We start from the raw sequence: 12,683 nt of genomic DNA on the forward strand, positions 1-12,683 counted from the left end.
TGAATCAAGTAAAATGTGACTTGATCATTTATTTTAAGTTTTTCTTTTTTTTTCGCTTACCAATTTAAAAACCTTCATGCATTCCTTGATAGCAGCAAAATAGCCGAAAATGCACCAAAAAAACAAAAATAATGCTAAGCCAAGAAAAATATATGCCATATCTTCGATAAAATAAGGATTTGTAACGCTCTGAAATATAAATAAAATCAACATTAATTACATAAAAATACTCAATTGATTGAGCCATTTTTAAAATATTTACTCTAGCGCCATTTATATCCACATTTTTTACTTGATTCAAAAAACGAAGAAATTCTGCACCTTCGATCACTATCCAAATGCAAAGCACAACCATAAAACAGGCTATAAGCTGAAATTATATATATATATATATATATATATATATATATATATATAAATATGAATTATAATGATATTGTAAAATATACAGACAATATACTGTTAAAAATATATATCAATTATAACTAGACAATTTACAACACTTTCAGACAATTCACAATAACCCCATAGGTAAAAGTAAATTGCAATTTACTTTCCAGGATCAATATTAATTTAACGTTTCATATTTAACTGAACTTTTTAATTAAACAATAAATATTAATGTCATTGTGAATTGTTTATAAATGTTTAATTTTTTTATTTAATTATTAAAATGCCATTTTATTACCTGAAAAAAGTATATGAAGAACACAAACACTACATACATTATGAAAAATTAAACATCCCTATTATTAATAACATTTAAATATTATTTAAAGTTGACATTCAACTTGCCATTATTTTGTTTTTAAAACTACACTAAATATTCTCCATACATGTTTTTCATTTATTGATAATTGTATGTTTTAAGTCATTCTAAATCGATTGATACCGAAATTGGTAAAAGTTTGTGTAGATAAATTTGCCATTCCTAAACAATTTCTTAAAAAATGGCTGAACCGATTTCAAAAATCTAAAAACCATTTGTTGAATAGCAAGGATGCAACTATTATTTTTGCAGAAAAATGTAAAATATTTGGTAAAAATTGCTGTAGATTATCTGAAAATGCTGTAATTTATTTGAAAATATTCTAGATTGTATAAAAATGTTAAAATTGTTGTAAATTGTCTGAAAGTGTTGTAATTTATCTGAAAATTTTGTAGATTGCCTGAAAATGCTAAAAATTATCTGAAATTGTTGTAAACTGTTTTAAATTGTGTGAAAAAGTTGTAAATTGTCTGAAATTATTATAGATTTGAAAATATTGTAAACTGCCTGAAAAATACCAATTGCAATCATTATTATATATAAAACAAATAATTTTTACAGAATCTCATTCATTACATTCATAATATCATTCACAAACAGTAGCGCAGTACCTACATTTCTTATCTTCTTGAAAATTTGTTCAATTTCCAGTACTTTCATATGCAACTTCTAAATCTTCCTCTCTACAAAAATATTCATGGATTAATATTATTGATATTGAAGTTATGCACTCGTACAGAAAAAATCTAATTTAATTTATATATGTAAAAACATGATTTCTTTAATAACTTACAACACTATTGAGCAAATGCTGTCCCAAGTTTTAGAGCTTTTGGTAGAATTATTATCAAATGTTTCACCAGAACTAGCTGGATACAAAGTAGTCCCTGAATCTTCTGGTGAACTCAAAAGATATTTTGGAGGCACCTGAAGATTTTCACCTGCTCTCAGACGAACTAAAAGCTCAAACACTGCCCCTTAAAATAGAAAAAAAAAAAAAATTTGTTGAAACAATGATAATGAGATGATTAACATCAGGAGGAAAGGAAGCAAATGCTAATTCATTAATTTTATGTTTTCAAAATCATCCTGAATTGTTTGACATAAGCTTTGAAAAAAGTATGTGGGCAAAAATTTGTTTTTAAAAGATAGCTCATGGAAATCTCAATTCTTATTGATTATGTTAATAGTCTACAACACTACATGCATCAGGAAGTTGATCATGCATCAGGAAGTTAATTTTCAAAGTCAAATTTATTTGTGGCAAAAGACATACACAAGAATCTCATTTATTGCTACATCAAGTGTACCTCTGTCATGAAAAAATCCACATCCACGATCCCAGATCCACTGTGGAAAATCACTATCTATTTTTTCTATGAAATTTTCTTCTTCCTTAATATTGACTTGCTTGTGATCTCTCCTGGCTGCTTCTTGCCAACCAGTACCTTTTTGTGACATTCGACACACAAATAACTTTTTAGGTTCATTTTCAGGCTTTTTTGAATTCGTTTCAGGATTTAAACCCTCCAGGTCAGTTTCCAACCTAGAATATTTAATTAATGGGTTGTAAGTAAAATTTTGCCTTAAGACAAGTTGTAAATAATAAAACTAATTATGATATTGGAAAAACAATTAATATATGGTCCTTACATTTGTTTCTGTATTTCCATCAGCTGCTTCATCTGTTGCCTTAGTATTGAATCCTGATGCTGGTTATCACGCAAATCGTGGATCCTTTCTCGAATCAAATCCATCTGAAGTTGGCGATTATCCATGTCCAGCTGGGTGTTCAGCTGATGAGCTTTGAATCTAAATTAGAAAAAGAACTGGTTGTGAGACGGTGTAAATAATCAACCTAATCAATAAGAATTGATACTTAGCTATTCAGATAAAAAAATTCAACTGATTTCTGTCTTAAAATTCTTAATATTTTTAAAATTAAAGCACTTATGATATTTATAAAAGGCTTATAATAATAATATTAAAGGCTTATTTTATTTTAGAATAAACATCATAATCTTTTCCATCCATAAATCAAATCTCTTTCCATCTTTAATTAATAAAATTTACCTGAATTGTTTATCCTGTTTCATAAGCTGCGTCCTCCTAATCTGTTCCTGATCCCACAACAGCTGATCACGTGCATGCAGCTGCTGCTCTAGCAGCATCTGCAAACGAGCACATCTGATCTGATTTTCTTTCTCTCGAACTGCACAATCTGCTGCAGCTAAATTGACATTGGCACAAGTGTAGTCTGGTGGACAACTATTATTGACTTGAGGAGCTGGAATGGCTATAAGGGTAAATAATAAAGAAAACTTTTGTGAGATTATAATCATGACCTACATTGTGTTGTATTTGTGCAAAGCGAAGAAGCAATGGGCTTGATTTCAATTAAATCAATTTCTGGTTCGGCTAATAAGAATATTAGGTTTAATTAATTGGATAAATTAATTCAAGTGGAAATTAATGAATACTTACATTCGCACTCATAACCACCACACAAGTTCTTCAAGCGACTGCAACAACTGGATAAGCTATAGTATTATTTTTTATAAATTTCATAATTATATAGTTGCAATTCCATTTCCATTTACTAAAGCAAGTATTATTAACTTCCCAAATGTGTAAATAATTCAATTGGCTTAATCAATAAAATTTCAGATTTAGTAACTTTTAAATTGTGATGATATAAGTTTTGTTTTAAAAAAATCAATTAATGTCTTGTACTTATTGTACATGATATTATTTAATATAATATAATAAAAGTATTAATTTATTTGTATACTTACCGTCTGCCTCGCAATTTTGCCCACAGCAAAAAAATTATTAGCAACAAAGGTAAAATGATTCCAAAAATTAGAAGCATTAGTTCGTGAAAATGCAGAACATTCAAAACCTCATCAATACAGCCCTGGAATAAACAATATAAAATTCACATAATAAATTCAGAAATTTATCAAAATGAAACATCTTAAAACTTCTGTTGTATAATTTTTGTATCACCTTCTCGAAATTAGAATTATTTGCATTGTGTCCAGTCTCTGTACAGTTTGATCCTGATTTACAACACACTTCTGGTATTTGAGAATTGTCAACAGTTTCTTGAGCATCGTCTCTTTTATTTAATGAATCTAGATTGCACATAAAGCTATTAACAAAAGATGAAACACCAAAAATAGTTGCAATTCTATTACTGTAATATTAATCATGTAAAATTTACCAATAGTTTTTTCTCCTGCTATTATTGTTAGTTCAGCCTTTCTGAAGAAAAGTGTGTTACCCACAGCCAAGTCTTGATAATTGGCTGCACCACAGCACCCAAATTCTATAAATGTAAAATATAGTCTAGAGTAACAACTAAATTATCACCGTTCAATAATGAACATTCATTTTAAAGATCAAGCTGAATTCATTTAGAGTTGTATATCCATGAATCCATTTATGATATGTCTATGCTGTATTAATGCAAATATTGTTAATCAGTTTTGGCCTTAACAATCACCTTTCATTACCCCATCATACGCTTCACCAATATCTTCACTTGTATAATTTTCAGAAGCCGATTTAAAAAAGTCTTCAGCATTTTCACGGTTATGTGATCTCTAAATAAAAGTATATATATATATATATATATATATATATATATATATATATATTATAATACCTCTTTTATAATATTCATCAAAACCAAGATTCCTGCAGCTAATTGTAACGCCAGCGAGGTGACAATAAGAAATCCAAACTAAAAAGATTTTCACTAAAAAATATTCTCATGCTAACAATTTATAAATACTCGTATATATTGTAATAATGTATAGTATAATAAATTTGTTTATATTATATAAAGCACAAACCAAATTAAATTTCTTGCATTTTCTGTAGACGTAGTAAACGCAGTAACTCAAAAACAGCATTAACGCTCCTGCACCCGTTATGAAATAACAAGCAGTCTGTATTACTTTAGGCCTCTTGTACACCTTTTTAAAAATCAGCAATTAGTTTCATTCGAACTTTCCTTAAATTTATCATTATATTATATTAAGAACTAGAAAACATTTACTGAATAAAAATGAAATCATATCTACATGTCTTAAGCAAAAACAGTAATTTTTGGTACTTAAGTAGTGCAAAGTATAATTTATATAAATTTCTTTTTCAAACTTACATTTCTTCATGTTTTTTATGTGTTAACAAATCAGATATTTTTAAAGTACTTTACTTCTTTCTTATTTCAAATTTTCTACGAAACCTTTTCTATTAACTAAAAATTGTTCTCAATATAATATTTACATAATCCTCTCCGCCTCCCATAACATTAATCAAATTCATTAGACTGATTTTGGCCAAAATCATGTACAATCCAAGTCCGAGTAATATCAAACCAAAAATCTAAAAGCAGAGGAAGAATCAAATATAATATAATATAACAGAAGCAATAAAGCTAATTGTTTTATACTTAACAACAAGCTAAACAAACCTAAATTGTAAGAGGATTATATAGAAACAAAAACTCTGTTGGTTTTTAAGCCACATTATTAATGGCATTTCATACATATTGTTGAATTATCTGGTAGATCTATCTGTATACAAAACCTAACCTCAAATTATAATAAGGCGTATTTATATTATTTATAGTATGATTCCTAAAAAGGCAGTACAAAACTGATTAAGCAATATATGAACTACATAATTTGTATATAAATATCTAAAATTGTCCTTGAAAAATCCTTTAATTTTGCTCAACGAGGAACGAAATGACAGTTGTACAATCGTCATGCATATATAATTATATCTAAAGGATTTCTGTAATCCTCACGATATTATAAATCATGGTTATAAATATTTTATATATTATTATCCAAACTCATGCTTTAATCCTCGACGATCCTTCTTATTAGATATTTTTAACGAAGCACGTCACAATTTCGATCTTTAAATATGTAACGCCATTTTTGTAAAAATAGTGTTGCCATATATAACTCTTTCAACTTGAATAAAGGATAAAAGGATATTTTATAAAATTCTTTAATATAAACATAAAATCGATTAAACATATCTTCGTATTATTATATTCATATTATATTAATATTATATATTTAAATATCGGTTAAAATTAAAATAATTTAATCAGTATGTTTTATAACGAATGACAGTCGAAGGTCAGCAACTCCATTCTAATCATAGGTAAAAGAAGAGTCATAACGATTTTTAATAATTTTAATAATAGTTTCTAATAATAAAATATATTGCATTTTTTAATAATTAAAAGATACTTTTTCTGATTTATACATTTGTACAAAATATTATTTAGCTTTAAAATAATATGCAACATTATTTTGCATTTGATTTTAAAGGTTGGCGATACTGAAAAAAATGGCCGTTTGTTTAAACATGTCAGTTGCAAATAATCGTGAAATATACTTACAAAATACAGAATGCTAAAACAGCACGGAAAAGGACGCCTAAAATGGTATAAATTAGTGTTAATTACACATTATTATATTATATATACGTATATTAACTTATATTATATATATTTATTTAATTCATGTACTCACATTTAATGGCTATTTCCAAAAATTTAACTGAAATGTTCCAATTGCAAATTTCTCATTCATCTGATGTCAAATTCTTTGTAAAAAATTAATAGGAACCTCATTATAAATGTCTTTGTACAAAATAATATTCGATTTTTAACAATATTATCAACATTTCAAAACAATACTATGACAAGTGTCAAACAAAAGAATTAATCAAATTCGTTAAACATTTACAAATGTAAGTACATTCAAATTTATTATGAGACAATGATTAGTACAGTTAGCACTGCAGATTATGTCTCAAATTATACAAAAAAATTCGTCAACATTAAGATTAAGAAATAATTTGATCAATATTTTTAGTCAATCATTATCGTTCCAAGAGGCAGTATTTTGTGAGGCTTGAAAAGGTTGGAATATATTAACAAAATAAAGAAACTCAAAAGAAAATAAAGCAAACTAATTGAACAAACAAATACATTTATTGTTCATAAGTAAAGATTTCATAGAAGAACATGTTTAAAATAGATAGTTGAAAACAAGAGTCTAATGTAATACAGAGAAGTAGAAACTGGTGCCTTTTGAATAACTTGTACTAGTTTTGGCACAAAGATTAAAAATATAAAATAAATTGGAAGCCAATTTATCGCTATTCTATTTTTTGTTTAACTATAAGGTTTATTAATAGTACCCTCCACCCCATTTAGTAAACAGAATTCAGGGATGATCGAATTGCACTTGAAAACACAAAAAGATATTTTGCAGTGAATGGACATCCCTCGATATTAGCAGTCAACAACTGAGAATTAATGTCTTTTGTTCAAATTGTTATTCGTTGGCTAATAATATCTCATATTATACATCTAACTTAAATTTATATTAATTAAACTATTTTACATCAATTTTAGATGAACTCGGAATAATTTTGATATTTAAAGCAATGACTAAGGGTATTAATACATAAACACACACACAATTATGAATATATGTGTGTTTGTATATAAAATAATAAAAATATCACTAATAATTTAAGTCTAAATTGGTTAAACACCAAAATTATGGAATTGCATGATTTTAATTAAATTTAATATATTTAGGAAAATTTAATTTAAGAAAACAAATTCAAAAGACTAGAAGAAAATATTATACTAAAAGAAGTTTTTAAAAACAGATATAGAAGTAGTACGAAAGACAAAAGTTAATAATCTAATTGTAAAAAGATGGCAGTATTATAATAACCAATATACATTTAAATATATATATATATATATATATATATATATATTATAATGTTGGACGGACCTTGAAGCTATTCAATAGCCTTTTACACATATAAGCACATAAAAAATATCACCATGTTCTTATAGAGCAACAAATTCATGCTCATAAGTTTTAGGGCACCCTATATAATTCTTGATTAATTATAAAAAAATTCACATGCTCAAGAATTAGAAATTTCGATACTGTTGAAGATGTACTTTTTATAACAAAGACTATATGTATATAAAACCATCATATGGCCGTAAAGTGATTTATCGATTCATCCTTCTTTCAATCAACCATTTCATTCATCCTGTAATCAATTGCAAAATTAAAGTTACATCTATCCATCTAGCTGCTGTGTGAATAAGCAGTGTTTGTGTAAGGTCCACTGTAAACAGATGATGAAGATGTCCCACTGTTCTTTCCTCGTGTTCTTCGTCTTGCCAGAAGAACTAAGATAGCTGCCAGAACTGCTAACATTAGCAATAGACCAGCCACAGCAACACCCACGGCAAAGGCTCGCTGTGGGACGCATAGAGCATCTTCTGGAGACTATAAAAATAGGTTTTGTTTAAAATTGTACAAATATTAATTTTAACTGCTAGTTTTAATTACTTTTTCTCTATATACATCATCTTCTAGAGATCCTGCTAAATCTGCACCTTCGTTTACATAAAGTCCACTGTAAACTTGAATAGTGGCAGGAGCCCCATCTTCGATGTCATCAGGGTTTTGCTGTTGCTTGCTGGCTGTTATGGGACCCTCTGCCTTGTCATCTTCTGTTGATGATGCTCTTCTCACCCTTTGAAGGTCGTCACATGTTGGAAGCTGATGAAGACATATAAAAGATTGATTGTGGACCATTTAGGTAAGTGGTAGTATGTAAGGTTTTACCTGACATCCATTATTTTCCCTGAGGCAAAGTCTTGCATTGCATTGATAATAGACAGAGGCAGTGTAAGGAAATTTGTGTGCTGCAAATTTAGCCTCAGCTCTTGATTGTCCTGCGCTGTATTGAAAAGTGCCCATAATATCATCATCTGTTGAACAACTAAAAAAAAACAAAAATTTACCATTGAAATTGACACTTTCATGATTATATTATGTATAATAATACATGCATCCTTTATTACCCTTCTGAGTCGATCAATTTCTGTTCAGCCCATCCCAATCCATCTCGAACAGAACAATCAGTAATTTTGAATCCGTACAAATCTTGTTTGTCCAATTCCACAACCAACGTCAGCATGTCACCTATTTTAACATTCTGCGCGACCTGTATTATAAAATATCATTAAAATATTTGAAATTACCCATAAAACATGATGTTAAGTAGGTAGAAGATTTTGGTGTACCTCTTTTTTGGCTGGGTCTCCTGCAAAAACCTGCATGGTGCACGCTGGCATTGGAAGTTCTGGTGAATGGGGCACCACACTGCAAAAAAATTAGATAAAGATGAGAAAATTCTTGAACAATATTTCTCATATATCAATTATAACTCACTTGACTTGGTGGTGTCCCAAAGACCGTCCCTGCTGCGATCTGCTGTAACCAGGCTGCTGCTCCTTGCTGTCTTTACCAGAATTGGAGTCATCTCGTGCAGGGTTGGGCAGAACTGACATTCGTTCACGGGACCTGTACCGACAACGGACATGGTAAGCCTTGCCCAGTCCTGTCACAAGTTTCAGATGAGGTTGGACAACTATCGTGTTGAAGTACTCTACTGCGCCATCATCCTGGGAGAAAGATAGATTAAATTAGTATGGATTTGTATAAGTATAGCACTGAAGGCTTGGGAAAAACTATTGCAATGTAAGTGAAATTTTACCTTAATCAGGAAGAGTTGAGGTTTATCTAATTTAACTTACCAAAGGAGAAGTTTGTTTTCGCCAGAAAACCGATTGGCTAATTTTCAACGACGTTTCAAGTAATTCTGAACCGAATGAGACCAAATTTGTAAAAGTATTGTGTGTGTATGTGAGCCTATTTTTGACCTTTATCGCCGTTTGATGTAACTCGATAAGGACTAGGGTTTCTCAGTTTTGCACGTAAATCTGCCAACCCATTTCTTTGTAATCAGCAGAAAAGTGTAAAATTTGTGCAAAAAATCTTTAGAATATGTTTGTAGAAATCTCGAACAAAGAAATCTAACATGTATTTATAAATTGAGTGATTTCAAATTCGGCACATCAGACATAATACGTATTTGGCGATGCCCTAATTTGGTCACAGTCACCATTTACGATTCGGCATTAAAATTAATTGCGAAATTGTTCTCATCTACGTCTGTCAACTTTTTTGTCTTTTGAAATATTATGGCAAACACATTTATTTATATATATATATAATATATATATATAATATATATATTATATATTCATATGATATAAATGAGCTTACGTCATTCTGCAAAAGGTGTACTTTCATGCCTACGCAAGCCGAACGATGTCTTTGAAATATCACCCACATATCTATTTGAAAGTATAGATTAAAAAACAAAAAAAAGTGTCCATTGACCTGGTAACTTTGTCCTTTGTCCAGGCTTCTTGACATGATGAAATTGTCAACAGTTTAGTTAAAAAATAAAGATTTCATTCATCATTAAAATTAATCTACACGATTTCCAGTGGATATTATAGGAGCCACTATTCTGATACATGACATGGGTTTTGACGTTTAAAAAGCACCTACGCTCTGAAGTTGGCTCCGGGATAGGCATAACTCTTCTTTTATGTATGGCATAACCTGTCATTTCGTGGAATATTTAGTCCCGCGTTCTTTTCTCATTTTTGTGATGGTATAGCGTCGCGTCGGTTTCGTTTCAAGTAAGCGTTTTATTATTTTTCTGCTTTTTCTTTTCGTGTAATTAGAATTCTTTCGTTCTGTTGCTATTTCTAATTCTGTTTATAACAGTTTTTTTCACATATTTCGGTTCGGTTTTCGTTTTTTTGCTCTGGATCGCTTTCCTTGCGTTGCTTTTTTGCTCTATTAGTAAGCTTCTTATTATAATTCATGCTTATTTTTTATATTTCATAGTTACAATAAGTGTTTTTTAGGATTTTTTACTTAGATTGCGTAAGTTTCTCTTTAGTTTAGTTACGTGTTTTTTTAGATTTTTACTTAGCTTGCGTAAGTTTATTTTTCGTTTCATATTTTTACTATTTAGATACTTACTTTTATTTCACTTTAGGTCACATTCTATTTTATAAGCTTATTTTTAGATTTTGCTCATTTACATTAGGTTACATTCTATTTTATAAGCTTATTTTTAGATTTTACTCATTATACATTTACTTTTTAGCTTCTAATTTTCTTTACGTTTTATTACCTTCATTACTTTTATTTTATATTTCACTTATCACTTTACTTATGTAGCAACATGGACAGCGACTTTTTCTGTACCGAGTGTCAGATTCCATTCACAGCTCGTAGCTCCTTGTATCGCCACATAAGACAAAACATGACAAAGAGCCAAGAGCTGTTTATCCCAATGCGTGTGCTTTCTGCCTTAAAACTTTAAATTTAAATATTTATTAACTCGTCATGTGAGCCAAGTTCATAATAATATCCCTAACCCTTCACCTGCCCAATCTTCTTCGGTATCTTTTGAAGACATTACACACCTTTCCTCCTCCACTAAAACAAATATAAAGCATCCTTCTTTACCCACCTCATATACTACTACATGTTTGACATCACCTTACAATTTACTTTCACCCACATCAGATCCTCTTCACAAACATCCCCGTAAGTTTATTGCCGCATCCTTGCACTTCCTCTATTCAAGTTCAAATTCACACGCCTCCCATTCCCTGTTCCCCAATCAGTACTAAGGAAAATTTTACAGGTATGTAGTGCTTTTATATATGTACATTCATTTATTTATTATTGTGTTACATATAAATCATTTTTGTAGGTACACCATCAAGGAAATCCAGAATAAGATGTCCACTCCCTCCCTGCTCCTCTGTTTTTTCTAGGTACACAGGTTTATACGATCATATTGAGTTTATCACAAAACTACAATTGATTATGAACAGTTTGTGTTTCAAAATTAAAGGTTTGAAGTCTTCTCTCTCATAATTTATAACCCCAATTACACAATTACCTACATTTTTGACTTTGTAGATTTTGAATTGTGGAAACGGACATAGAGCGGAAAGAGTTTTCGCATTATGTAAAATGCAATTCAGGATATAAATCAAAAACTGATGACAAGACAATTTATTTCGATTGCCACAGGTCATATACAAATGACCAAAAACCCACTGTACGCTTGTTTACTAAAACGAGCAACAAAACCGGATATGCTTGCCCATCAAGGATTGGTTGTACTATTAATCACAATGGAACATTTCATGTTGAATTTTGGAAGACACATGTGGGACACAGTCAAGATATAAAATTTATTTCGTTAGATAAGAACCTGAAAGAACATATCAAGGGTAAATTTTTAATTGACTTGTATGATTATAAACTAAATACATTTTTGTTTATTAATAACTTCTACAAAAAATACGGTTTTTCGGTTGGTGGAGTATATAACAAGGTTTCTGTCCATACTTCCATTTAATTTTAAATTCAGTTTCATTTATTGTTCGGTTTGAACTTTGGTTTGGCTAATCATTTCTTCAAAATGCAATTTTTTTCTCTTTTTTATGTTTAATTTCAATGTTTATATTTATTCTATATTAGTTATATTATTCTATATATTATATTTATTCTATATTATTATTACATGTTTCCTGTGACATGCTTTATATTGTAAATAGTATGTGTATAATTTTGAATAAATATTGATGAATAAAATAGATGGTTTTAATTGTGTTCCTTATTACCTATGTTAATCATTGTTAGAAAAAGTAAATCAGATCACTTAAAGATAAAAATAGGCAAAAATATCGGACTGAACTTAAGTTTATTACATTACTATACATATGCTAGCATTTATTATATATATATATATATAATATATTATATATATACATGCATACTATGAGTTAAGTTCTAATAATCAGATGTTACATGCTACAAGACTCTTGTAGCTATTTTGATGTCAGGCTGAAGTCCTAATCTAATTCAGTGAACCCTACAATAGAATTAAA

The 12,683-nt window shown here is 29.3% G+C and overlaps 3 protein-coding genes across 3 annotated transcripts; all 3 read right to left on the reverse strand.

Moving 5' to 3' along the window:
* Nucleotides 1–332: 332 nt before the first annotated feature.
* Nucleotides 333–2,574, reverse strand: LOC113363685. Its single transcript, XM_026606161.1, has 5 exons — nucleotides 2,423–2,574; nucleotides 2,080–2,315; nucleotides 1,563–1,746; nucleotides 1,385–1,452; nucleotides 333–370 (listed from the first exon to the last, which is right to left on the reverse strand). Exons 1-4 carry the CDS (start codon nucleotides 2,545–2,547, stop codon nucleotides 1,410–1,412), a joined length of 588 nt encoding a protein of 195 aa, XP_026461946.1. The 5' UTR covers nucleotides 2,548–2,574; the 3' UTR covers nucleotides 333–370; nucleotides 1,385–1,409.
* Nucleotides 2,575–2,838: 264 nt separating this feature from the next.
* LOC113363015 lies at nucleotides 2,839–5,383 on the reverse strand. Its single transcript, XM_026605506.1, has 11 exons — nucleotides 5,253–5,383; nucleotides 5,066–5,164; nucleotides 4,630–4,752; nucleotides 4,440–4,517; nucleotides 4,278–4,377; nucleotides 3,996–4,100; nucleotides 3,779–3,906; nucleotides 3,565–3,686; nucleotides 3,254–3,309; nucleotides 3,119–3,187; nucleotides 2,839–3,065 (listed from the first exon to the last, which is right to left on the reverse strand). The coding sequence occupies exons 2-11, from the start codon at nucleotides 5,126–5,128 to the stop codon at nucleotides 2,839–2,841; spliced, it is 1,071 nt and encodes a 356-aa protein (XP_026461291.1). The 5' UTR covers nucleotides 5,129–5,164; nucleotides 5,253–5,383.
* A 2,231-nt stretch (nucleotides 5,384–7,614) lies between these two features.
* On the reverse strand, nucleotides 7,615–9,308 carry LOC113363220. Its single transcript, XM_026605705.1, has 6 exons — nucleotides 9,082–9,308; nucleotides 8,934–9,012; nucleotides 8,712–8,854; nucleotides 8,473–8,629; nucleotides 8,194–8,406; nucleotides 7,615–8,130 (listed from the first exon to the last, which is right to left on the reverse strand). Exons 1-6 carry the CDS (start codon nucleotides 9,198–9,200, stop codon nucleotides 7,927–7,929), a joined length of 915 nt encoding a protein of 304 aa, XP_026461490.1. The 5' UTR covers nucleotides 9,201–9,308; the 3' UTR covers nucleotides 7,615–7,926.
* Between the last annotated feature and the right edge of the window lie 3,375 nt (nucleotides 9,309–12,683).

This window comes from Ctenocephalides felis, unplaced genomic scaffold, assembly GCF_003426905.1.
Source record: "Ctenocephalides felis isolate EL2017-DRISC unplaced genomic scaffold, ASM342690v1 CF-g0.4_SCAFFOLD_00845, whole genome shotgun sequence".
NCBI lineage: Eukaryota > Metazoa > Arthropoda > Insecta > Siphonaptera > Pulicidae > Ctenocephalides > Ctenocephalides felis.